The sequence below is a fragment of the Monodelphis domestica genome, chromosome 8 (genome assembly GCF_027887165.1).
Source record: "Monodelphis domestica isolate mMonDom1 chromosome 8, mMonDom1.pri, whole genome shotgun sequence".
Lineage (NCBI taxonomy): Eukaryota > Metazoa > Chordata > Mammalia > Didelphimorphia > Didelphidae > Monodelphis > Monodelphis domestica.
In genome coordinates, this window is record NC_077234.1 from 1,149,514 (window position 1) to 1,177,483 (window position 27,970).

At 43.0% G+C, this 27,970-nt stretch overlaps 1 protein-coding gene across 2 annotated transcripts; it reads right to left on the bottom strand.

Moving 5' to 3' along the window:
- On the bottom strand, positions 1 to 27,970 carry LOC100619187 (zinc finger protein 829-like). Of its 2 annotated transcripts, none has more exons than XM_056807577.1 (5): positions 27,841 to 27,970; positions 19,215 to 19,267; positions 8,096 to 8,252; positions 6,593 to 6,688; positions 1 to 1,454 (listed from the first exon to the last, which is right to left on the bottom strand). In XM_056807577.1, the coding sequence occupies exons 3-5, from the start codon at positions 8,217 to 8,219 to the stop codon at positions 604 to 606; spliced, it is 1,071 nt and encodes a 356-aa protein (XP_056663555.1). In that variant the 5' UTR covers positions 8,220 to 8,252; positions 19,215 to 19,267; positions 27,841 to 27,970; the 3' UTR covers positions 1 to 603. The 2 variants fall into 2 exon arrangements, with proteins under 2 accessions (XP_056663555.1, XP_056663554.1); XM_056807576.1 differs by having other exon boundaries at positions 8,096 to 8,222; positions 27,841 to 27,969.

The window sequence follows — 27,970 nt, forward strand, 5'->3', positions numbered from 1 at the left end:
TTTATTTTTCATTAATTTTATTAGGGTCTACTTTGATAGGGAGAGGTAGAGGACTAAAGAGAAAAGTGTTTTAGCCATTTGGGTGCTCTCCACATGGTTCCCTTAGCCACCTTCCCCATCACAGTTAACTCCAGAAAGAGACCCTACTTCCTGGTCTTCAACCTTTTTTCCTCCCTCGCCCTTCCAGAAGGTCCCCTTCAATCATGTCTGGTTCACACACAGTCACATGACCCAAACAAGATGACTGTTGCTTGGACTTTGGGATGCAGGTAAGATCCCATGCACGATCCTGGGAGAGGGTTCCCTTCACACAGTTGAACATCTTGTTTTAAAGCAAATGATAGCTTGTTGTTTCCCCTTTTAATTTTTTGGTACTCTTTGTTTTTACAGTTTTGAACTTAAGACAACAAAAATCCATGATGCCTCTCATGTTGTGTACTTTTAATTTGGTCACAAATTCTTCCCTTGTAAATAAATTGATTTCAAAGGCAAATGATTCTATGCTCCCTTAATTTGCTAATGGCATCACACTTTAGGTCTAAATCATGTCCACTTGGACCTAATCTAAGTAGAGCTTGTGACATACTAGTGAAATGTAAGAGTTCAGTGTGAAAGTCTATGATTTCTCTGATGTCCAGTAAGATGGGAGCTCTGACTGAATGACTTTCCACATTGCTTACATTCATAAGGTTTCTCCCCAGTGTGGATTCTCTGATGTCGAGCAAGACTGGATCTCACTCTGAAGGTCTTTCCACATTGCTTACATTCATAAGGTTTCTCCCCAGTGTGGATTCTGTGATGTTCAGCAAGACTGGATCTCAGTCTGAATGACTTTCCACATTGCTTACATTCATAGGGTTTCTCCCCAGTATGGATTCTGTGATGCTGAACAAGTTTGGAGCTCAGATTGAATGTCTTTCCACATTTCTTGCATTCATAAGGTTTCTCCCCAGTGTGGATTCTGTGATGCTGAGCAAGACTAGATCTCACTCTGAATGTCTTTCCACATTGCTTACATTCATAGGGTTTCTCTCCAGTGTGGATTCTCTGATGTACAGCAAGAGTGGAGCACTCTGTGAATGTCTTTCCACATTGCTTGCATTCATAAGGTTTCTCCCCAGTGTGGATTCTCTGATGCTGAGCAAGACTGGATCTCAGAGTGAATGCTTTTCCACATTCCTTGCATTGATAAGGTCTCTCCCCAGTATGGATTCTCTGATGCTGAGCAAGACTGGATCTCAGACTGAATATCTTTCCACATTGCTTGCATTCACTAGACTTTTCCTCAGAATTCATTCTTTGATATTCAGTATGGGATGAAGTTTGAGATTCAACACAGAATTCTCTCCAAGCTATGTTACCTGGAACATCACTCATGAGTCTTTGTTTGTCCATTTCTTCCACAGAAAGACTCATATCTTCTCGAGTCACCTTCATTTCCAGTAGGATCTCTCCTTCAAAAAGAAACATAGTAAAACATACATGTATAGTCATGTATACACACAAATAACCATATCTCCTTTCCTGCACTATCAGAACATAAACTGCTTTATATTCTATTTCCTGAGGTAAGAAAAGGCTTCCAACATAAATAGACACAATCCATCCTTTGAAAATACCAGTACCTTAAAGTGAAAGAACAATTTAATTAATAATGAATATTCCACATGATCTCATTGTGTCTTCATAACAAACCTGTAATTTTGGCCATGTTACCATCATTACATTCCTATCTCAGATCATGACCTCAGAATTATGGTAGAATGATGACCCAAATCCTGGCACCTGAAACCAAATCTTGTGACTGGGCATGCTCTGTCCACAGTACTAGACAACTTATTTTCAATCTTCCCTTTTTGCTTTCATTTTCATTGTCTACACATTCGATCCTATCTTCAGAAGTATAATACCACTGTGTGTATGTGTACTAAATATCCCTATTATTTCATGATCTAGCTTATCTGTATGTGTTATGCAATTTCCTTCATGATTGCTTCCAACTTTTTTTTTGGTTGAAATATCTGAAATCAAGTTTGCCTAAGGCATAAAATATTTTTTTTTGTTCCATACTTCTTGAGAATAGCCATTACTTTTCTTTAAATGCCTCTTTTCACTACCATAAAGTCCTTTTACTAAATACAATTTAAACAGACTTGGAATTTCCCATGTTCAAAAATGTTTCATACAGTAACTTGAGTCCATCATCCTTTTATAAGGAAATCGACTGCCTGCTTCATTATTAGTCTTTTTGAGCTTGTCCCATTTAGTGGACAGCCCTTGGAGATTTGAGGGGACCTGAGCTCAAAATTTGTTACTGTCACCTTAAGCAGTAAATAATGGCCCAATTTTGTTGTAACTTCTTTTCCCCTTGGATAACAAGTATTTCAAAGATGTCCCTCCCCCCTCCCCCACCGTGATTCCAAGTGATCATAACCAGGAATATGATGCTTTTGGGGTGCATTCAATGATGACATCAAACTCTGCTTCTAAGTGTAACATATTCTTTTCATTTCTCAACTTGACATGAAATTATTTCCAAGCTTCCAGCAAGGTTGGCCATTCATGCTCACAGACACTATTTGGCTGCCCCATATGTAAATAGCTGTCCCATTCCGGGGTTACCCTGTAATTGCACCACACAATTGAGATGCTACTTGGATTTGCATTCTTGCAGCAGAGAGAGCAGAGCCTTTGAAAACCTGGTTCACTATTGTGGCATTTAAAAGAGTGGGAGCTATAAACTGAAATAGTTAAAATGGTTGAGGTTGTAAACTGTAGTGAGTAAAATAGTGGAAGATATAAATTGTAGTAGATATAAGAGTGGGTGAGTAAATTGTGACCACAGGAAATATGTTTTCACCACAGTGTCTTGTTTTAAATCAAATATAAGGTGGTCACCAGAGAAATATTCCCAATTATAAATATACCCAAGTGAACTGGGTTTTATAGAGACTTTAATTAATAATACAATGAGGAATCAAAGAAAGAGAGAGAAAAAGGAAATAAATGAGAAAAGAATAGGACGGCCCAGGCAGCCCTGGCCAACCCAGGCCTAAGCCTAAAGAGAAAAGATCACTCAGTCCTTAATCACTCACCATAACATCTGTTCAAGCGAGGATTCAGGGGGACAAAGTCTCCCCAGAGGGAGTTCCAGCCAGAGTCTGCCTCCCTTGAGAGACCTCCTTAGAGACTGTCCTTCTCTCAACAACCTCCTTAGAGATTGTGTCTCAAGAGACCGTCTCCTAGAGACATCCTGTCCTTTTCTTATATAGGGGTTTTTCTCCTATGTCACCTCCCCTAAGTTCTTCCATCTACCAATCACAGTAGACGTTTTCCAAAGGACAGCCCATTCTGAATTCACACCTGAGTAGATTAATCCTTTTAGTAATCCACACCTGAGTAGGCTAGAATCTCTGAGTAAGTTTCTTTCCTCTTTGCTCCTTGTAAGGTCACAAGTTGCCTGACCTTCATAGGTACTTAGCACCCCTTTGTATTAATTCTAAAAATAGGCATGGCTTAAGTATGAGTTTAAGTACTTTTCATTGTTCATCAAGGAGTTTTCTCCCCTAAATCAGGCTTAAGTACAGGTGGAGTAGAGGTCTTCCCATTTCTGATCTAAGTAGAGTTCTCACTGTCCAAATGGAGATTGGTCCCAGTAGGGAATTGTCCCAATGGAGAATTCCCCAATGGGGAATTTTTTAACATTCACAAGCCTGAGAAATTTCAAGTTTCACACTAGATGGGCAGGGTAAAGGCCCTTATGAAACCCTCATTGACCAAAACCTTTTGACAAAAACAGCCCTTAAAGGGTCACTCATTGCAACGTTATGATTGTTTTCTCATTTGAATTTATTCTCCACTTAAGACCTTGTTCTTCTGGCTGGGAGCTTTGTAAAGGTATTGGTTGACAACACAGGTTAGTCATGTGGTAGTTTTAGTAAGACTATAACTAATTTGCCAGTGATAGAATAAATGAAATTCCATCCTTACGAAGGATATGAGTTATCACTTGCTGCTATGGGTATATGATTTGGGGTTTCGGTTTAAAAGATTATTATAGAAATGAATAATATGGAAATAGGTATATCAAGTGATAACACATGTATAATCCAGTGGAATTGCTTGTCAGCTCTGAGAGGGGGGAGGGAAGAGGAGATGGAGAGAAAATAAAGCATGTAACCACGGAAAAATATTCTGAAATTTAAAAAGGTAGTTTTGCAGATAAACTTTGTTAAAAAGTGATATATTCCACTAATGTCCACGTACATTTATCATTTAATACCCTATTTGTCATAAGTCAATGGAAAAATCGAGTTTTCACTTGGTCGATAGCAATTCTTTTTGGTGGCTGATTAGAGAGCTAAAACCAAAAAAGAATTTTCACCCCTCAGCAAGAAGGTTTGTATAACTCTCTTCTTATTTTCTACCTCATATAGATGTTGGCATTTTCATGACATTCTTCTTAAAAATTACAAACCAGGTGGTGGTGCATGTTAATCCTACCTAATAAACTTGCTAGCACGTTTAACCCTGGGCAATTCACAGGAGCTCTGTCTAAAGATGGACATTATAATATCAAATAACTCATCTGTTCCTATGAGGATCAAATGAGAACATGTTAATAAAGCGTGTGACACACAGTAGGAGCCATGTGCAAATGATTGCTTTTGTTTCTCATTATAATTTTGATTTTTCCTTTGATAGCTTTTCTTCTTGAAGGTATTCTTTCCTGTATTTCCTTATTTGCCTGTTGAATTAAAAACATTTCTATTCCCCAATACTCTTTTTGCCCTGGATCATCTCAGAGTGAGATTCAGGATCTCTTGTTTCTTTTAAAACCATCTCCACGTTGGAATTCTGCATTGTGAACTATAGGAAAGTCCAGACTGGTGTTGTTCTTCCTTTGTATCCTCAGGGCTTAGCATACTTCCTAGAACCTATTTTATATTTTTTACTGCTTATGTATTTATGTATTTTATATTTTTTCATGTTTAATGGCTGGGCCCAGGGCTTATGTCAGGCCCAAGCACTACCAGGATCTGTGCATCCTTATCTTTCTCCTAGAAGGCAAATGCATGCCTCAGCTAGGATTCTGTCTCTTTCTGGTCCTTATTTCTCAGGAGTCAGAAGTAACTCTGTTGGAACCAGAGCAGACCCAATCAGGAAGATCTGAGGCTTCTTTCTAGGCTCTCATTTCCCTAAAGCGAGGTGGGGTGGTCACCTGATTGTCCAAGAACAGGGTTAGGGCTAGGACAAGAACAGGACAAAGACTGAGCCCCAGAGAGCAGGGCCTGAGCTGATGATTTTGGGAAAGCTTAGCCTTGGATTGCTTCTAAATAAGGCAGCACCTATTCATGGGCTGCAGGTCAATGGAGAGAAGGAAAATGAGGAAACCAGCTGCCTGGCTCCACTCTACACTGAGGCTCCCTGATCTCAGCTGGGTCCTCACCATGGCAAGGCAATCCTATGACATCTCCCTAAGGGATTCCCTTTACCACCCCCCACAGCAGCCTTCCAAATATTTCCCTGGTCTCCAGCTCTCCCTTATGGCTTCCTCCCATCCCCTGCCCACACCTTCTGAGCTGAGAACTTGGCCTCCTGTTTCCCTGAACAAAGCTGGACCTCTGCAGAGCTCTCTTATCCTCCACATCTCACCCCACTCAGCTGCCTGCTTTTCCTTTTTGGCCTCAGGATCAGAGAAAAAGTCATTCTTGCCCCAGTTACAGAGACTCCCTTTCCATGGGCCAAGAATCCTACTCCACTCCTTCATCGGAGCCCAGTCTATTCCTTCCTCCAATGCCCCCCTTGTTCTTTCATTTCCAGTCTTTTCAACACCAATGAGCCCTTCCTTCTGAGAACCAATCAAACCATTTCTCTCTAACCCTCAAACACTCTTCCTTGATGTCTTTGTCTCCATGAGATGCCCTCCAATATTTGTCCTCGGGATCAGAGATGAACTGCTAGAGGTGGCATTTGCAGCTAGTTGGGCCAATGCTTTCCCCTGGCTTCTCGGCTACGCTTTTGGCTTAGTAGCCCCAGCTAAGGCCCATCTTCCATCAGTTTCTTCTCTTTAGAGCCTTCCCTCTCTGGATTCACTGCACTGGATTCAGCATCTAAAGGGCTTCTATAGGATTGTCAGCACACTGGCTACTCTAGCAGCTAGCAAGCTCCACGAGAGCAGGGGATGTTCACTGCGTCCCTATATGTCTCCTGTAACGTAATCCAAGACCCAGCACAGAAGAAGCACTCACACATGTTTCTGGATGATGAAGAGCTCAGCGTGGATAAGCAACCCATTTGGGCACCTGCAGGAGACTTCCAGGCCCTTCAATCCCCCAAAATTACTTCATAGAGGGTCAAAGACTGATCCTCTGAAGGGAACTGACAGGAAATGGACTCTAACAGCTTCATCTTACATATGGGTAAACTGAGGCTCGTGGGTTCAGTGACTTGTCCAGGAAGCCCCTGCTAAAACATCGGAAAAAGGATTACAAGTTGGGTCCTCCTGCGCCCAAATCTAGCCTTGGCTTCACTAGGACACACAGAAGCATCTGCTCACTCCAGCTCTCACACCTCTTCCCCCCTCACTCACCTGGGCAGCAGCTCCTCGGACCTTCTCGCTCCAGCATCCATGGGGCTTCCCTCTGCTCCAAATAAGAGATCACATCTTCTGGGAGAGCTGGAAGCCCTGAGCAAAGGGAATCAGGGAGAAGGATGGAGAGAAGCTTGTCATTGCGTTCTCTTTAGGGAAAGGCTGAGGAGTCCAGTGAATCCACTCAGAGACTCTCTCCATGGAGTCTGCCCTCACCCCTCAGTGTCTGTAATGTCGGAACCCAGGGTAAGATGTGCCGGTTACCTTGCTGGAGGACCTGGAATGAGCAACAGCCCCCCTCCCAACAGTCCATTCTGGCAGAAACCCCTAAATCTCCAAACTGGGTCTAAGAGTCATTGTTCTGGATCAGCCTGAACCCCCCCCCCCCCAGGGACCTCGAGGGATCTGCTTTTGTCCTGACACCCTGCCTGTTCCTCACTCCCTGACACCTCTCTGAGGCTTGTGGACTGTTCTCTTGGGCAGTCTCTGTGTCCTCTCCTGGGGAGCTCAACAATCCTCATCGGGCCAAGGCTGTCTTTCAGCCAGTCAATTTACCCTGACAATGACAGAGGAGTGCAAGCAGGGTCTATGGGAGGCTTATGGGAATTCCTGGAGGAGTCTCCAAAGCATTTAGTGTGAGGAAAGGAGGTGGGGAGGGCAGGGAACCAATCTGGAACCAGAACAATTGGTTCTGAGGCATTTTCTGCAGAGAAGGGTGAACTCAGTCCATAGTTTTTTCTAATATCTGGAAAGGAGAGGCAGTTAGAAGAGGAGGAGACAGGGACCTGAACTGAGAAGCAGGAATGACTCCACTTAAATCTGGTCCCAAACACCTTCTATATGTGTGCCTCAGCACAAGCCACTTAATCGGCTATTTCCTCAACTATACAATGGGGATAATTGTGTCACTAAATTTGGAAGATGAACTTGTGGAAGAAGCAGTGCCATACTATTACAGAGAAAACCTTCGGCAGGGCCCCTGTCCAAGAGCAAGTTGTTATAAACAACGCTTCTTCCCTTCCCTCCCTTTCTCATAGGCTCTGCTGGAGGCTTAGGCCAACAGGAGGGAAGACTAAGGACAACCCCGCTCTGCTGGGGACCTAGGAGCTGTGAGCTAGAGAAAAAATACCCAAAATAGTGGATCCACTCTAGGGAAGAGCTTGGGAGGAAAATCCACCCAAACAGTTTTCCCAGATGGGTTTGGGAGACACAATTCCGGGCCAGGGAGAGAGAAGATGGAATCAGCGCTGAGATTACTTCCACCTCTGAGATTATTCCACACGGATTTGATCTTGAACTTCAGGAGCACCAAAGGCAGCCCGCAAGGCCCCATTACATAATGCAAAGCCCTTTTACAGGAGAAGCAGGCAGAGGAGGGCCCTGGCTCTGGGACTCGCCACACCAGCCCTTGTCCTTTCCTTATGCCTGAAAACTGCTCCCAACCCTGCCTACTTCTGAGGGCGACATTCCCTTGGATGGCAGCAGCAGGGAGAGGCTCCTTACCCACAGAGAGCAGGTTCCAGGCATTCTCCAGCATCACCTCCTTGTACAGCTCCTTCTGGGGAGGGGACAAGAGGCACCACTCCTCCCGTGTGAAGTCCACAGCCACATCCTGGAACGTCACCATCTCCTAGAGCAGCCCAAGTCAGAGCACAGAAGGCTGAAAGTCACATCACAATGAAGAGCCCACCTCTGGTCAGTTACAGGAGGAAACTGACACCCAAAGAAGGCAGGGGCCCATAGTCCCACCCATTGTCAGTGTCAGAGTCAGCACTAGAAGCTGAGTCTTTAAGAGCCCAGGATGGTCAGTTACAGGAGGAAACTGACATACAGAGAAGGGAGGGGCCCAAAGGTGTCACCCTTTGTCAGTGTCAGGGTCAGCACTTGAAGCTGAGTCTGTAAGAACCCAATGGAAGGTTGAGAAGAGCGGCTCCAGGATTCTCTGGAATGCCTCTGTGGAGGCTCTAACTATTGTGTGAAACAAAATATCTAGGGGACTTCCATTCCAGCTTTGAACCCAGCGGTGGGACACAGGTGTCACAGAGCCACGTGTCTGACACCCTGTCCCTGTGTCCCAGTGCAGCCGGTTTCACTGTGAGTGTCTCTAGCATCAAAGAGCCCGAGCCAGTGCAACATTGCCACAGAGGGAGGAGCTGGGCAAAATAAAAGGTAAGTGAGGGAAGAAGAGGGGCCTTTTCCATCTATCTACCTTAAAAGAGATGAATGAAGAGGAAACAATTCAATACTGGGTCATCTGCTTTCCAATTGCAAAAAGGATTAGGGACTCGCCAAGTTGGGAGGGGGGAGAAGAGCAGATGAAGTTCCATGAAAAGGGGCCCCACTCCTTCCCAATATGTGTAAACAATCAAAGGAACATGGAAACAATAATGGAGTGATCAATGTGGGCCCATATTGCAGATTAGATACATCAAATGCCTGAGACGTAGAATGAGGAGAAAACTCCTTCCATCAAGCTTCAGGATCTGACTGTGTTTCTGGTCAACCTAACCTCAAGCCTAAGGTGGGGGTCTCTAAACAGCAGTTTCCCAGACAGGCAGGTTCAAATAATGTAATTTGGCTTTCTCCCAATACTCCAGATTGAATAAACCTTCCTCCTGAGACAGAATGTGGAGGAGGCGGCACACAACTGAACAGAAAGGGAACCGAGCCAGTTCCAGCACTGAGTCACAAGATGGAGAGTGTTTTCACAATTCCCCCCTTGCTGCCCTAAACGCATCCCTTCCTTCACAAGAGGGAATCAGTTTAGTAGATGGCACAAGGTCAGGTTGTCCCAGCTTCTTCACACACCCTACAAGAAATGCTTCAGAAGAATACTGGGAATAGAGTTTTCCTTGAAACAGTGGCAATGTCAGCCTCGGCATCTCTCCTCAGAGAGGGGGAGTTCCAAACGTTAGTCCACATAAGCTTCTCCAGTCAAACCACAGAGAAGAGGTTTCAGGTTGAACAGAATTCTCAAGAGTAGAAAATACAAGCATTAAATCCAGAAAGAAAAATGTAATTCACTCTCTCATGACATGATGAAGGGGATATGTGACAGGGCTGAATAAAATCTCAACAAAAGAAAAAAGGAGAGTCAGCAATAAATAATTCCATGTCTGAGAAAGTGGCAAACAAGCTATTTGGGGGGAAATTCCTTATTTGGAAAAAAATGCTAAGAAAACTGGAATGGCCTCTGGAAGGAAATGAGGCTTAGACCGTAAGCCTACACCACACTCTACTACATATTCTATAAGGACATTATTAAAGATCATACTATAAGAAATTAGAAGAGAAACAGCTCATATATATCTCACAGGTACAGGGATAAGTACTTAGTGTAATACTTTATTTTCTCCTCAATGAAATGTAAAAAAAAATTCTTTTTTTTAAGAATTGAGTTCTAAATTGAATAATTAGAAACCTGTTACCCTACAAACTACATTCACAGGAGCCCACTGACTTCCTGTCCTTAATGCACTTCCTGTAGACAGGCGATATATTGGGTGGGGTTCCTGGTCTCTCTTTGATTCCTGGGTCGAGACTGTGGTGGTAAGCAAGGGTTTTCAACAGGTTGATTAGCCATGGGCATGTGGTTTTTATTTTCTTACCTTTTTATTCCTTTATTTCTAATGATCATTAATAAATCTCTTAAAATATAGTATTTTTTAAGTATTGAGATTTTAATTTTTACAAAATTCAATCTCTCCCTCTCTTCCCCCATCTCAGGCAATCTGATCTAGACTTTCTTTATACATACAATCAGGTAAAATATTTTTCCATATTAATCATTTTGTGGAAGAAATCTCAAATTTAAAAAAAGGAAATATATTTTGGTCTGAATGCAAAGTCCATCAGTTCTTTCTGTGCAAGCAGATGCTTTCCTCGTCATAAGTCCTTTGAGATTGTCTTAGAACACTGTATTATTGCTGAGAATAGCCGAGTTGTTGAGAGGTACTGACCATAGAGTGTTGCTGTTCTAAGGTTTAAATTTAGGTTTTATACTAAATATGAGTTATAAAGCAATATTGTGGTGGCTGATTTTAAACTATTATAGCTTAAGTCTAAATGACTTTTAGTAGCTTTTATTTACAAAGAGGAGGAGGGAAGAGTGAAAGTGTAAATGGAGATAAAGAGAAAGATTCCTAACAAGTCTACCAGCCTTTCTCCAGTGAAATTTGGCTCAGGCCCAATAGGGGATTCTGTCTCCATGTAGATTTCCCGGTAATCCTCATCCAGAAGGTGATGTCTTCAGCCAGGGTTCCACCTACACAGCCTCCTCCAAAGGTAGGAATCTCAGCCACTCACCTAGCAGGCCAACACAGGATCCAGGGAAAAAGTCTCCTTCAAGCCAGGAAAGGAATCTCCAGAACCAATTTCTCCAAACGCCAGGAAGGGAATGAATGCTAGATCATGTTGCTTGCTTCTTTTATGCTTTTTTCTCCCCACATGCTGTCCTTCCCTTTTCCTCAGAAAAACCAATGGCAGTCTCTCAATTTGCTTATCATTGGGGGAGGGGATGGAGGGGGGTAGTGACCTTTGGAGGTATGAGCTTACTCTAGTAAGTGACTTGTAAATTCTCACACTTAATGGTAAGTAGGGGTACTTTAAGTTCTTGGTTTGATTAGCTAAAAATAGACAAGGGGAGAGTTAATCCTATCTTCAGAGTTATGTAGAAAATGTTCTCCTGCTTCTGCTCATACTTTGCATTAGTTCATGGAAGTCTTCCTAGGTTTCTCTGAAATAATCCTGACTGTTATTTCTCATAGCCCAAAAGGGTTACATTATAATCATATACCAGAACTTGATCAGCCATTCTACAATGAACAAATATCCCTCTATTTCCAAATCTTTGCTACCACAAAACAATCTGCTATATAAATATCTTTGTATAAATAAGTTCATTTCCCCTCTTGGGGTTATATAACCAGGTCAAAGTGTAAGCACAGTTTGAAAGCCTTTTGGGCAGAGTCCCAAATAGCTCCCCCAAATGGTCAATCAATTTACAACTCCACCAATAGGGCATGAGTGGCCCAGATTTCATACATCTCCAAACTGATCATTTTCTTTTTCTGGTACATTGGCCAATTTGACAGGCACGAGAAGGTACCTCATCTCACGGGGATGTAGGAGTTGTCAAATGTACCCTCAAAAAACCTCAAATAGCATATCTTGAGGCTGATTTAGATCCAGGATTGTTAACCTGGGCATCATGAGTTTATTAAAATATTTTTGTGGATAACTATATTTGGTTTCCTTTGCAATCCTATGAATTGTATGCATTTAAAAACAAAATTGTTCTAAGAAGGGATACTTAAGACTATGAGACTATAAAAGGCATCTTGTAATCTCACAAAAAAAGTTAAGAATCTTTGCTGGACACAAAATTATACCATACTATAAACGCATTGCTTTGAAGTTATTTAGTTACGAATAATAAGAAATACATTTTAGCTCTTTAATTTAAAAACTGCAGTTCTGGGACACAAACTCTTAGCTGAATTCAAAATAGAGGCAATTATCCAAAAAATGGAGAAGTTTGATTACTTAAAACAGAAAGACTCCTGCACAGACAGCATCCATGCATCCAAGATAAGCGATTGGGTGAATGAGAAAAACTTTGGGATCCAATTTCTCTGAAAAGGGTCTTATATCCAGGAGAATTTGAAAACCCAGGACCAAGAGCCATTCTCCACTAGACAGTCAAAGGATCTGAATAAAGAATTTTCAAAAGAAATACCATATGGAAAATGGTCTAAGTCACTCATGAATAGAAATGTGAACTAAAAGAGGGCTGAGGCTTCAACTCATATACTCTACAAATTGCCAAAAAAGGAAAAAAACAACAACTGGGAAACCATAGGTGTTGGAGGGAGTTGTGGGAAGGTAGGCGCACAAATGTTGTTAATAGTAGAGTTATAAAATCGTGGAAATTCATGAGAATCTGATTTCTAATCCTGCCTCATACTCTTACATGCTACATGACTGAAAAGTCACTTAATCTGTTTGCCTCAGTTTCTGCAACTGTGAAATAATAAATTTAAGAACATTGACCTCAGAGGGTTATTATGTAGACTGTTGAAAGCAGATTTTTAGGAGAACATTAAGCTCTCCAGTTTGTCTGTATCCCCATCTTTTGAAGTTGAGCTGGATTCCATTCTGACACGTCCAGTAAATCTCCTTCAGGACCTCCCTAACTGTATTTGAAAAGAAAACTTCCGGAATGCATCCCCTTCTCTTCGGCCTGTCCAACAGGGGAAGGACTGGACCAGTAAGGAATTCTACTGAATAGAGAAGCAATGCACCCAGCTCCTGGGTCTGGTACAAATAGCTATGCTGAAGAATACTTGAAGCTACTCTTTTGAGAAAAAGGCCCCATTTTTGTCCATTTCTATATAAGGGCCCTTCCTGATCTCACCCCAAACTCCTCAGACTTTGGGTTAGGGAGCTCAGTAGCAAAAGGGTAGTGATGGGGCCACACTCTGGAGTGGATACAAAAGCCACAGGAGTGCTCTGGGTGCATCCCCAGCTGCCCGATTCTGGCTGCCACTAGCAAGGACCCTGACCATTCCTACAGCAGGATCCAATGGCATATAATGACCTTCAAGCCCCTTTCTATCTCTTCACAGCTTCCTCTTCCTCTGACCCAGGGACAATGGCTGACACCTTCTATTGTCTGATTTTAGGCCTTTCCCGGGGCTGTCTGTATCCCTGCAGGGAATGCTCTCCCTCCTCCCTCTGGCCCCTGAGCTTCCTTCATGTCTGGGCTAAATCCTCCCCTTGGGAACCAATGATTTCTGTGGTCCCCAGAACCCTGAGAGCCTTCCCCTCCCAGAATGCCTCCCTCCATCATACTTGTTTGGACACAACTGTTGATGGGTCTCCTTGGCCAGACCTTGGGGGCCAGGAGCGTGGCCAGTGTTTCTCCCTTTCTTTGTGTGGGCATGGACAAGAGTGTTTGATTCGCTGACTCAGCTTAGGAAGCGGTAAAGAGAACAGAGTCGGAGAGGCCTAGGAAGTCTTGGAGGACCACAGACCAGGGGACACCCTCAGGCTCTGCTCCAGACAAGTCTCAAGAGGGAACAGCTTGGCCAAAAGAAACAGGAAGAGGGGGTGCATATATGTGTCTGTTGCTTAGGCAAGTAGAGACAGCAAAGACAGGATCCCTAGAGAGCAAAGATGAAGGAGTCAATGGTCTTCTTTTAATTGGGGAATGGCCGAACACATTGTGGTGTCTGTTGGGGATGGAATACTATTGTGCTCAAAGGAGTGATGAACTGGAGGGATTCCATGTGAACTGGGACGACCTCCAGGAAGTGATGCAGAGTGAGAGGAGCAGAAGAACATTGTACACAGAGACGGATACACTGTAGCACAATTGAATGTAACTGACTTCTCTACTAGCAGTAATGCAATGCCCCAGGACAATTCTGAAAGAACTGTGGGAGCAGAAACATGGAAGGAAAACAACTGCTTGATCACATGGTTTGATGGGGATAGGATTGGGGATGTAGACTCTAAATGATCACTCTGTTGCAAATAGTAATAATGTGGAAATAGGTCTGGATCAAGGTGTGAAGGAGAATTTAAACTCTTTGTCTATTTTAACTTAACCCAGAAATTGGAGTGTCTTTCCTTTCACACTTAGTAAGAACCTTTTATTAGAAAAAGTTCACACCCCCAAAGACCATAAGCACTGCCCCTCTCAGGCAGTGTCAGGCAAATTGGGAGGTTTTTATTCATTCCTGAGATGTGACAAAGAGAGCTGATGGGTGAAGAAAATTGCATATAAGAGGGACCTCAAGAGCACTCAGGGCTCTCTCTCGGGGCAGGCGGGACCCTCTGTTGAGCATGAAGGTCTTTTGCCTTTTGTGCACTCAAGATCATCGAGGTCTTTGGTGCTGTAGCTCAGACTCTTTGGCTTTGGAGACACTCTCATTGCCTGGTGAGATTCGCATTCGGATCTGTATTTGCAGTCTGGAGGTATGAGGATCTGGACTGAGGGTATTTTAGATAGACAATATTTTCTACATTTCCCTCTCTTACTATCTCTACTTTGCTAGACTAAAGCTACTAAAACCTGCTAACAGCCTCATGACTTAAGAGTGAATTTTTATAAATGACAACCACAACAATTTTTAAAATTCTTATATTTGTCAAACACATTTTAATCTTTGCATTATTGGCAGACGACAAAGGTTTGACGAATACCCTCAATCTTCTTCAATTTTCTTCACTTTTTACTCTCTCTAAAACTATCCTCAAGTCAGTTCATTAATGGCTAAGTTCTACAGTTCAGAATTATTACTCTGCTCTAAGTTGGTAGAGCAAGATACACAAAAGGGCAGATTAGCCAGAAGTTATAGCTGTGTTGGTCTGTTTCCTTCGTGGATAGGAAAGTCCTACCCCCTCCCCACTTCTTTAACTGAGGATGGCGGAATGCTTGCAAATCTTGTGCCTCTGAACTACATTTCCCAGGATCCCACTGACTTCCCATCATTATGTGCTTACATAGATAGGGGATAAATATGGTGATCTTCTGTGCCTAGCTCTCTTCCCTTGCTGGGTCAGGACATTGGTGGAGCAGGCTGTTTGAACAGTGGATTAGCCATGGGCACGAGGTTTTATTTTGTTACCTTTTTATTTTGTAACTTCTAGTGATCATTAATAAATCTTAAAATATATAATATTTGAAATTATTGTAGATTAATTTTATTTTGACACTGGTAAGCTGGGTGTTATTTTAGCAATAGTCAATTCCCTCAGGGCTTCTCCTGGTGGTATGCTTCCACCCCCTCCCCACTCCTTGCCTCCTGGGGAGGCTACCCTGCCCCCACAAGCTAGTACCCGGAAACCCAGAATTCAAGAGTACTGCAGGAAGTTAATAAGTTCAGTCGAGATTTGTTTTTTATTGTCAGAAGGTGTTAATTATTGGACTAAATTAACAAGTTTAGCTTTATCTTGCTCCTGGGAGGCTGCTCTTCCTGAGCCCCCATGTGCCTCTAGCATTAGCCTGAGTGGAGTGGGGGGTGTGGAACACTAGGGAGAGCAGCAGTAAAGATATCTAAAACTTCTCCCTTAACCCAGAAAAGCCTGCAGACCCTACTAAGGAAATCTCCCAGCAGCCCACAGCCTGTGCTCTCCACCCAAGCCTTTTGCTCTCCCAGGCTGAGGAAGCACATGGCAACCGGTGTTTTTACTCCTGGGGGCAGGGGAAGAGAAAAAACTTCTCACATCCTCTTCTCTAAATTCAGGCTTTACCCTGAGGGTTCCACCTACAAGAAAGTGTTTTGTTTTGCCTAAAATAGAAAGCTTTTTCTTTTTCTTGCTTTCCCTCCCAAATTTAGCCTCAAGCTAAGTTTTCTAGGCCCTCCATACAAAAGCAAATTAGGGCATGTCTGTATCTACACCATTTTTTCAGTTAAAGTCTTTAAAACACTCTTCTCTCTAGCCTTCTAGCCTCCTGAGACTCTATCCCCCAGCTAGTCCACACTAGGGCAGTGCCTCCTAAGCCCAGGAAGTGGAATTGCAGGCAATCTAATAATTAGATTAAAAAAATAAATAGGTGACTGAGTATGGTACTGAAAAGTATGGCTCATATTGTTAGAGAGCAGTTTCCTGCCTAATTCAAACAGTTCCAGCTCCCGGAGAGCATTATCAAGCTTGCACAGCTCACAATTTTACATTTTCTTCGTTTATTACTGTTTCTGGGTATAATTGTATTCATGGGATACCTTGCAGTTTACCCATTCCTCCCCAAGAAAAAACAACTGAAAGATAGCTTGAGTGATCTTAAGACTCAGAAGGGAAATTCATCACCCCTTATGGCCTCACTATCTAAGCCTACTCAGTCTCTGCTTCGCCCTGCCGGATCTATTTCTCATCTTGTTCGACCCACCTCTCAAACGAACTCTTGGCCTGCTCGATACATCCCTCATGCTGTTCAAACTATCTCGCTCTACCGAAACTACCTCTCACTCTACCGAAACTACCTATCCCCCTACCCGACCCATCTCTCCCTCCATCCCCTTACTCACTCCATTGCAACCCAAACAAAAAGCCAAGCAGCAGTAATCGAAGATAATTCAATTAAAGGCCTATTCCCCACGAGTGAATTACCCACCTATAATAAACGAGGGAGTATAGTGACCATGAAACAACTTTTTCCATTCACTCCACAAAATATTGAGATTTTCAAGGTAAATACCCCTTCCTTTAAAGATGAGCCCATTGTAGTCATAAAAAAAGCTGGAAAGTATTAACTACACCTATGATCCCACATGAAATGTTTGCTCCACGCCTTTCTAATGGAAGGAGAAAGACATAAGGTTCTCTCTCTTATTAATGAGGCCTAAAGGTAAGGGCTAGACAAGGGGGGTTAAGTGACTTCTCCAGGGTCACTCAGCTGGGAAGTGTCTGAGGCCAGATTTGAACCTAGGACCTCCCTTCCCTAGGCCTGACTCTCAATCCACTGAGCCACCCAGCTGCCCTCATTTTTGATGGATATGAAAAGAAAGGTGAAGACAACAGTGACTTAGTGGAAGTATTAAGGAAGGAAATAAAAGTATTAACTGAAAAAAATTGACAAAGTAAAGCAAATCAAAGAGTGGCCACAGCCCTTTTGCAGGAATCCACAAATCAACCACTAATGTGTTACTTTTGCTGAAAAAGGGGTCACATAATGATAAACTGTAGGAACTGGAATTAGATATATAGAAACATAAATTTTAGAAATAATAACAATAATAGAAACTCTTAAAGAAATAATAATTCTTATGAGGCAAATCATGACTCACACACCAAAATGCCAAAATGGGGTTCATCCACATTATACTAACGGTGGACATCCCCCTCAGCATAAGGGAGCTCAGACAAATCTAGATGAATGATGGTACTCAGGAGGGGAAGGAACCTCAAAGTGTCTGGAGGTGAATTTTAAGCCTTTTCAGACTCCATTGCCTTACTGATGTTAACTGCTTCAGTTGCTTCCCCTCCCAATAGTGAAGAAGTCTCTGTAATGCAATTTAAATACAAGGTCCATTTCAAGTGCTGTTAACCACTCTAACAGCTATCGAAATTGGAGAAAAGGAGTCATGGATTCATTACTGACATGTAAAATGGGTAACTTCTATTGACACTGATTAAGTATATCCTGTCACATGCAATTGTCTTCATCTGTAACCTCCTCCTACGACTGGACTGGAGATAATAGCATTATAAAAGCCCAAAGACAAGCTGAACATTATTTTGGCTGACACACTGAATTTTTGAATTTTTTATTGTTTTTCTTTTTATTTGCAATAGGATATTTGAATTTTCTTCTTATGTTTTGTATTTAAAGTACATGTAATCAGTATTACTGTTTTTGATTTTGAAGGGTAAGTCTACAATATCCATTAGTCCTAATACCTATCAATAACAAAAAGATTTAGACTATGGAAACCTGCCATTGATTGTTAAATATTATGAAACTTTTATTAATAATTAAATCTGATTTCAGAAGAAGGGATCACACAAGCACCACTGTACGGTGCCAAGAAGCACGAGGTGAAGGAGACAATCAATCCCTTTGGGATTGATGAGAATCTGTGCAAAGACAGAGGAATTCTTTGAGACTCAAGGAAGTGGCTGTTTGACAAGGTCAGATATTGGCCTCCCTCAGGCCACGTTCTGACAAGGCCCTTAGTTTGGCTGCCTTTTGGGCTCCCCTATCCCTGAAATTGAAGAAAAAATCAGATCAGGGAATCATACTTCCCTTTTACTTCAGAATCTAGTCCCTTTTCTCTTTTATAGTATTACAACTTTCTGAAGCCCTGGCTAATGTCGGATAAGTACAAAATTGCTGCAATTGTCCTATAGGCTGAAGAGACATACATCACTTTAAATTGAGCCTTGCTAATGATTCAAGGACTGGTTAAGGGTTTATTCTTGTTTATTCATAATTTTATATACATAAGATTTTGATACCACCCCCCCCATTTAAATTTTTTTCTCTTCTTTTTGGGTTTTTTATGTTTTTTATTTTCTTCATGCAATTGATTCATATACTCATACATGTATCCTGGGGTGATCCTGGTGTTGGGGCATTGTATTATTATTCTAAAATACAAGGTTAAAAATTTATTGGGGAAATTTTAGGAAAAGGAACTCTCCAACACCCAGAAGAAAGAAAATACATTTGTGGTCTGGAGGCACTAGGATCTTAGGGTATTAGCTAGAAGATATTTTCTATCTCCTAACTACATTTCCTTCTTTTACAATCTCTACTTTGCTGTAATAAAGCATTGTGTCTTAAGAATTAATTTTTATAAACAGTGACCACAATTTTTAAAATACTTATATTTGTCAAATCCATTTTAACCCTTACAAATGATACATGTAAAACCCAGTGGAATTGCTCCTTAGCTACGGGAGAGGGGAGGGAGGAGGCGAGGTAAAGAACATAAATCATGTAATCATAGAAAAATAGTCTAACTTAATTTAATTAATTACTCAATTAAAAGGAACAAAAAAAGAAATGACCCAGCAGGAAGGAGGGAGCAGCTCCCTACACCATCTTGTGTCATACCCATGGAAGGACCTCACTGGCTGATAGGGCTCAGACCTGGGGCTGGAATATACTTACCTGAGCTGGGAGTCTGTTCCTCTCAAAGGCCATTCCCTGGGACTCCAGGATCCCTGTAGAGGCAGCAAAGTAGCCCCAGTGAGTCCATTTGGTAACGTTCCTCCATCTTTTCCCAGCCTTGTCTCCCCCACCCAGAGTCCTGCTTCCCCCTTCCTATGACATTATGAACCCCTAAATGGAGCTCCAGCCAAAGATCTTCCTAAGAGGCCTCCCTTGGCCCAGGGAATGCCTGACTTCTCTGCCCTGCTGAACAACAGGAGCTGGCCTGGAGTCCCAGGGGCACTCCCTTCCCTCTTTCCCCAGGGTAGAAAAGCCCATCTTCCTCACTGCCTTTTGGCCCACTCTATGGGCCAATTGGTCTGCACCCTGAGCTGGGGAGGGAGAAGGTACCAAGAGGGGCAGAGGTTTTTCCTTCTCTTCCCAGGCCTGAGGCTGTCCCACAGGGATCTACATAGGGTGAGGAGCCACAGCAGTTACCAAGGGCCAGGCCTGCCTTCAGGGGAGAGCCAACAGAGGGAGAGAGGGAGGGAGGGGCAGCTTGGGAAAAGAAGAGGGTCTGAAGGGGAACATGAGTCCCCTCTCTCTCTTACTCCTCTTCTAATCCCCTCTCTTCTCCCATCCTCCCAGGCCTCTAAAAGGCAGCAGGGCCTGGGGATCCCAAACGAGATGGGCCCAGGCAGAGGCTCCAGGGCTCCTGAGGCAGAGCTCTGCCCTCCTGGAACACCCACCCACAATGAACCCATCTGTTCTCCCTTTGGTAACTCTTCTTTCCCTCCATTGGGGTTTTCTGAGCAGAGACTAGAGGTCTTTGCCATTTCCTTGGGCCATCTGAGTCGGTCCTCTGCCTGCATCTCCCAGAGGTCAAACCAAGGACTTAGAGCACCCCGAGGTGAGCAGGATCTGGTCTTGTCTTTTCTCAGAACCTGGAGGCCTGAACTGGAAGGAGGACAATCTAAGGGGAAGGAGCAGAGATCTCTGCCCAGCCATCCCAGCTCCAGCTACAGAGAGAATGGAAGGAATTCTGCCCTGGGTTTCCCTTCTTCCCCAGGATGGAGCCCAGGAAGACACTTAACCCTGAAGCACCTCTTTGGCCACGTGAGCTCCTGCTATTGTATCTCAGTCATTCCCATCTACCCTTGCCTGGAGCTTCAGTGAATTCACTCAGATGGTAGCCCTCCCCGCCTCCAAAGCTCTGTAACCCCTGTATTCTGGAGATCAGTGGGAATTCCAAGGAATTCTCTCCCAGGGCTGGGATCTCCCCAGATCAAGCTGCAGACAGAGCCCCCTCCGGCTTCTTTAAATGCCCCACTAGATGCAGAGCCAAGATGGTGGCAAGTAGCACAGCAAGCTGGAACCACTCTGAGAATCCTCAAACCAACCATCAAATAGAGCCCCAGAAAGAGTACTGGAGCCCCAGAACCAAAATGGGACAAATTGAAGTAACTTTCCCGCAGAAAACAACATGAAAGGTAGGCAGAGAGGGTCTGTTTCATGAAGTGAAGAGGGGAAATGGAAGTAAAACATCACAGAGGAGTGAAGGTTGCCCAACCTCCACCTACTGTGCCAGGTTCCAAACCAGGGCACAGACCAAATCTGAGACCCTTGGACCCCGCATGAGACAACAGCAGAGCATTCCAGGCCTACCCTTTGAGGTTTTAAACCCTGACACAAGCCTACAGAGAAGCCCCTATTCCTAGGGCAAAGTAGCTTGCAGGACTGAATCCTTCAGCCACCAGAAGTTCTGAGAGGAGATTGAATCAGTAGCTTCCAGAGCTCTCAGCCCACGGGCCAACACAGTACTGTGGAAGAACTGAATGTTCAGAAACTCAAAAGAAGAGCTTAGGGGAAAAACCCGTAAAAGTAGACATTTTTAAAAGGCTGGGAAATGAGTAAACAGCAAAAGAAACACCTAACCAGGGAAATCATTTGAGACAAAGAAGAGCAAGACACAGACTTAGGAGGGGACAGTGAGATCAAACAGCCACATGGAAAACTTCAAAGGAAAATGAGAATTGGTCCAAGGCAATGGAAGAACTCAAAAAGGAATTTTAAAAATCAAATAAGAGAGGTGGGGAAAATGGCAAAGAGAAATGAAAGAAATACAAAAAGCAAAAAACAGCTTTAAAAGCAGGATTTCTCAAATTGAGAGACACAAAAATCCAATTAAAAAAAAAGAAAAGAGTTCTATGAAAAGTAGAACTGACCAAATGGGGAAAGATGTTGAAAATGGCACAGGACAAAATCATTCTTTAAAAATTAGATTTCTTCAAATAGAAACTAATGATTTCATAAGGCACCAATAAAGAATCAAACAAAATTCAAGAATGAAAAAACAGAATAATATATGAAGTATCTCATAGTAAAAACAATTGACCTGGAAAATAGATGCAGGAGAGATCATCTAAAAACTATTGAAATATCTGAAAGTTGTGATTAGAAAAAGGCTAGACAGCATATTAAAAGAAATTATCAAAGAAAACTTCCCTAATATTCTTGAAGAGAAAATAGAAAGTGAAAGCATCCATAGATCACTTCCTGTAATAAATCCCCAAATGACAATTCCCAGGAATATTATGTTCGAATTCCAGCATTCCCATGCCAAGGAGAAAATAGAAGCAGCCAGAAAGAAATAATTAAGATACCATGAAGCTATAGTCAGGTTTACACAGAATTTAGATGCTTCTATATTAAAGGACTTGGAATATGATATTCCCAAAGACAAAGGAAGTAGGTTTACAATAAAGAATCAACTGCACATCAAAACCAACTATGTTCATTCAAGGGGAAAATTTTCCATTTACTAAAATGAAAGATTTCCAAGCAGTGCTGATGAAAAGAATGGACCTAAATAGAAAATCTGATGTCTAAATAAAAGATTCAAGAGAACCATATAAAGGCAAATAAGAAAGAGAAGATGTAAGGGGCTGAATAAGTTTAAATTATTTATATTCCTACATGGACATGTGTAACTTAAACTTTTTATAATCACCATAGTAGTTGGAAGCAGCATACATTGACAGAGGCTATGGTAGTAACTGTTTAGGATGACATGAAAAAAATCAAGGGATGAGAAAGAGGATTGCAATGAGAGAAAAGGGAAGAATGAAACAAAATGAGGCACATTTTATCACCTAAACAGGCACAGCCTTCCCCCCACCCCCCGCCCCCAACTAATACAGTAGAATGGAGAATGAGTGTGGTGATGGGCAATGCTTACACTTTACTCTTATTGAAACTGGCTCAGAAAGGGAATAATCTGACTCACTGGGATACAGAATCCTATTTTATTGCATAAAGAAGTAGGAGGTGAATTAGAAGGGTGGTGGTGGGGAGAAGAATAATGTAAGTGAAGGGAAATTGGAGGGGGTGGTTAAAAGCAAAAGACTTGTGTAAAGGGACAGAATTAAAGGAGAAAGTGTAGGATCAAAAGGGGAAAACAAGATGGAGGGGAAATTCACAGATGGTAATCATAATGCATAGTGATGCAAGTGATGAACCCATCCATAAAACAGAAACTGATTGTAGAGTGGACTAAAAGCCAGAATCCCTATGATATGTAATTTAGAAGAAACAGACCTGAGGGACATGTAGACACATACAGAGTAAAGGTAAGGGGATGGAGCAGAATCTATTGGGCTTCAACTAAGATAAAAAAAAAAAAAGCCAGGAATAGCGATCATGATCTCAGACAAAACTAACGCAATTAAAAGAGATAAGGAAGGAAATGACATCTTGATAAAAGGCACTGTGGACAATGAAGTAATATCAATACTTAACACATATGCACCAAATGTTATAGACTCCAAATTTTGAAAGAAAGAAGCTAAGAGAGTTTAAGGAGGAAATACTAAAACTGCATGAACGGGTGAGTTAAAAATCCCCTACCCCTTCTATGAGGATTAGATTTTAATGTTATCAGTAGTCTGGAGATAATCATAATTGTAATTCTGAGATAGTCAGCATAAGTCATGATTTTAGTAATCTTTTGTGATTATTTTAAGTATTAAGCTTTTGAATTAAGTAAATCACTACTTTAGCACAGGCCTGAGTGTCAGCCCCACCCTTTGTAAATCTTGAAATTTCTCAGACTTGTGAATGTTAAAAATTTCCACATTGAGGAATCCTCCATTGGAACAAATTCCCTACTGGAAACATTCCCCATTTTGATGTGAGAACTCGCCAGGATCAGAAATGGGAGGACCTCTACTCCACCCGCACTTAAGACTGCTTTAGGGGAGAAAACTCCTTGCTAAACAATGAAAGTACTTAAAAAACCATACTTATAAAGGCAAGGAGTTCTTTGAGCCATGCCTGTTTTTAGAATTGATACAATGGGATGCTAGGTACCTAAAAAGGTCAGGCAGGTTTTCTCTTAATGAGATTAGTCGACTCAGCTGTGTTTTCTCTGGTTCAGACTTACTGAGGGGATTAGTCAACACAGCAGCATTTTCTCTGGTTCAGACCTACTGAGGAGATTAGTCGACTTAGCTGGAATTCAGATGGGCTGTCCTTTAGGAAACATCTACGGTGATTGGTAGATGGAAGAACTTAGGGCAGGTGACATAGGAAAAAAAACCCTATATATGAAAAGGTATCTCTTGAGCAAGAGATCTTGGAGAGAGAATCCTTGGAGAGGAGCTTGAAGATAGTTCCTTTTGGGAGATGCTTGGAGATAGATCCTTTTGGAGGAGGCCCTTTGAAGATCTCTTGAGAAGAAGTCCCTTGGGAGGCTGACTCTGGCTGGAACTCCCTCTGGGGAGACTCTGTTCCTCAGATATCCTTGCTTAAGACAAATCTTGTGGTGAGTGATAAAAAAAAAAAACTGACTGATTCTCTCTCTCTCTTAAGACTCAGGTCTAGGCCATGTTGGCTTAAGGCCCTTCATACTTATACCTTTTCTCTCTCTCTCTCTTTCTTTGATCACTCATTGTATTGTTAATTAAAATCTCTATAAAACCCAATTGACTTGGGTATATTCATAATTGGGAATATATTCTCTGGCGACCACCTTATATTTGATTTAAAAACCAAGACACTGTAGTGAAACATATTTTCTGTGGTCAAATTTACTCACCCTCTCTTATATCTATCACAATTTATATCTTCCACCATTTTAACTCACTACAGTTTACAACATCAACCATTTTAATTATTACAGTTTAAGCCAAACAACTATTTTAACTATTACACCTTCAAAGTGGCTATATCATGCACCCTCAGCAAGAATGATGGTCTTGAACTTGTGATCTACTATACATCACTAGGCATGACCCAGGGTTGGAAGCCTGGTACCACCCAACACCACGCACTCTTATCTTTGCCTCACTAGTCCAGGCTCCCCTGCTCCTCCCATGTTCATTAAGTGACTTCTTCTATCAACCTGCTCTATTTTTCAATGGCCTTGGATTATCTTTAACTTGGTATCTAAGTTGTGATGTTCTTTGGTGGTATATAGGAAAGTCTCTCACAGTGCTTGGGGTCTCTTGGTCTTAACCAGAAGTCCAGCTTTATTGGGAGACTGGTCCTATCCAAATAAACCTATTTCTTTATGGCTTGGAGACTCAGTTTCTCTTAATTGCTTTCCTGTAGTTAGAAATTACACAATATGGGGAACCTCAACCTTCCCTTTTCAGAACTAGATACATCTAACCAAAAAATAATCAAGAAGGAAGAGAATGAAATTTTAGAAAAGTGAGATTTAATACATCAATGGAGAAAATTGAATGGGGATATAAAGCAACACACCTTCTTTTCATCAGCAAAAGGTACAAAAATTGACCATGTACTGGGGCATAAAAGCATCACAACCAAATGCAGAAAAGCAGAAATAATAAATGGATCCTTTTCAGGTCACAACATAATAAAAATGGTAATCAATAAGGATTCATAGACAGCCAAATTAAAAATAAATAGAAATTAAACAACATAATTCTAGAAAACAAGGGGGAAAGAACATACATAGTATGGAAGCAAACTGATTGTTTTTTTAAACCCTTACCTTCCGTCTTAGAGTCAATATTGACTCCAAGGCAGAAGAGTGGTGAGGCAATGGGGGTCAAGTGACTTGCCCAGGGTCACACAGCTGGGAAGTGTCTGAGGCCAGATTTGAACCTAGGACCTCCCATCTCCAGGCCTGGCTTTCCATTCACTGAACCACCCAGCTGCCCCCTAAACTATCACCCTTTGCAGATGATATGATGGTATGCTTAGAGAATCAACTAAAAAAACAGTTGAAAGAATTAATAAATTTAGCAAAGTTGCAGGACACAAAACAGATGCACATAAATCATCGTATTTCTCTGTATCATCAACAAAGTCCAGCAACAAGAGATAGAAAGAGAATTTGCACTTTAAAGTACTCTAGACAATATAAAATACTTGGTGATCTGTTTGCCAAGACAAACACATATGAACACAGTTCCAAAACACTTTTCACACAAATAAACGGAAATCTAAACATTTGTGAAAATATTAATGGCTTCACCTTGCTAAATTAAATTCCTTATTTAGCAACATATCAATAAAACGGCCCCAAACGATTTTATAGAATAACAAAATTCATCTGAAAGAGCAAAGATCGAGAATATGAAGGGAACTAAGGAAACCAAAAGCGTGAAGGACGGTGTCCTCGCAGTGGCAGATCTTACTACCAAGCAGACATTAGAAGAGTGGATCAATGGACTCGATTAGGAGAAATGACCACAGCAATGCAGCCTCCCAGCTGGTGGGGGAAGAACTCATGATCTGACTGGAAAACAGGATGGCAGAAGCCAGCCAGGTATGAGGTGAGACCAAGATCTCACCGCCTGCACCAAGACAAGGTCAGAATGGGCATAGGATTGAAGGGTAAAGGATGATATTCTAAGTGATTTAGGAGACTCTACCTGTCAGATCTATGCAGAAGGGAAGACCAAACAAGAGACCGAGGACATCACACCCCGTACAATGAAGAATTCTGACGATATTAAAGAAAAACGGGTTTTGTGCCCACAAAGCCAATGCAAACAAGATTAGAGGGGAAACAACAAACTCACAGCCCAATTCTCTGATTAAGGTTTAATTTCTCACACATACAGAGAAGGAAGTCCAATTTCTATGACAAGCCACCCCCCACCGACAAATGGTCAAAGGACACGAAGAGGCCATTTTCAGATGAAGACATGAAAGGCATCGATGATCCCAGAGAACCACGTTCAAAATCCCTGGTGATTAGAGAAGTGCAAAGGAAGGCAACGGAGTTCTCACTCCAACCTATCAGATGGTCCATTAGCACAGTAAGGGAAGGTGACAGATGGTGAAGGGGACCCAGAACTGACCGGAACAACCTGGCCACTTGGAACTATGCCCAAAGGGTTACCAAAGAAGGTGGACCCTCTTCCTATCACCACTAGTCTACCCCAGAGAGGGGAAATAAAAGGAGACGCTTTGTGGCGCCAAAGAATGGGAGATGGAGGGGACATCCATCAGTTGGGGACGGCTGAACGAAGGGTGCTCCATGAGGAAGGACAAGCAATGATTCCTCTGAGAGCTGGGAAGACTTCCGTGAACTGATGTGGAGTGGAATCAGCAGAACCGGGAGAACACTGGACACAGGAACAGCAGAACTGCTGCACGATCAAGTGAGAGACACTAAGCTCTTCAGCAGTACCATGACTAGACAGTTCTGAAGGGCCAACGACAAAGCATGCTCAGAGCCAGAAGTGCTGGAGGTTGGGATGTGGGTGCAAGCACAGGATTTCCCCTTGAGTTTACTCGGGTTTTCCCTTTTACGTGATTCTTCTCTTCCAACAGTGAACACCACGCAGTAGTCATGCTTTGCATGACAAGGCGCAGACCCAATGGCTGGCCGGCTCCAGGAAGGGGGAGGGAGACTACGTGGGCCACAGAACTTCGGGGGACTTTGGGGGAAATGTATTCCATGTAACTGGTCAAATAAAAATATCTGTATAATCAAAAAGGCCAAACCCAAAGGTCGCCTCCTCCAAGAAGCCCTCCCGACTTCCCCTTAATTCTGGTGCCGGCTCTCCCTTCAGGACTTCCTATTGATCCTGCGCCGAGCTTCCTTCGGCAAACCCAAAGCCCAAAGGAGCAAGGCGGGCTTTAAAGACGGCGGAGGGATTGCCACTGAGGTCCCCCTGCGGGCTGGGAGTGCACTCAGGCTCCCCCTTTCCCCAGCTGGGAGAGAGTCTAAGATTTGCGGAGCCCCAAGGCTGTGGCAGCAAACGTGTTCCAGCCGGGGAGGGCTGGCGGAGGCTCAGAGCCCGGAGGAGTCTGAGGGCTCGGGAAGCAGGGAGAGCAGAGGAGCCGGGCTCTGGGTGGCCGCGCATCCTCGGGCAGGGAGGCAGGACTCTCGGAGCCTCCCGGGGGCGGGGGGCGGGAGGGGGGGTGAAATGCACACACTGTATCACAGGACCCGCCAGCCACTGACTTTGGGGCAGGAGTCGGTCCCTCCCCCAAAAGGCTAGCACAGGAGGCCCCGCCCCGGCCCCCACGGGAACCGGGTGGCCGCTCCAGCACCTCCCTCTCTCCCTCCTCTCCGGCTCCCATTCCATTCCGCTCTCGGAGCCCCTCCCACTCCGGGCCTCCGGGTCTGCCGCCCCTTCCCACCATTCCCCAAACCCATTACCCCTTGGCTGGCAGCAGGACTCTGGGCAGGGGCGGGAGAGCGAAGCGGCTCAGAGCTCTCAGGGAGAGCCGGAGGTGTGGCCAAGAGGAGCTCCTGACTTCCTATTTCCCAGAGGCCTCTGCGCCGCTCC

What these genes read in the sequence shown, in the direction of transcription:
- LOC100619187 (XM_056807576.1), bottom strand. Translation starts at nt 19,247, where the DNA reads ATGGCCTTTGAGAGGAACAGACTCCCAGCTCAG. An exon ending in GGAACAGACTCCCAGCTCAG is followed by an intron (nt 8,223 to 19,214) that starts GTAAGTATATTC and finishes GGGCTGCTCTAG; the next exon opens with GAGATGGTGACGTTCCAGGA. An exon ending in TCCGAGGAGCTGCTGCCCAG is followed by an intron (nt 1,455 to 6,592) that starts GTGAGTGAGGGG and finishes TTCTTTTTGAAG; the next exon opens with GAGAGATCCTACTGGAAATG.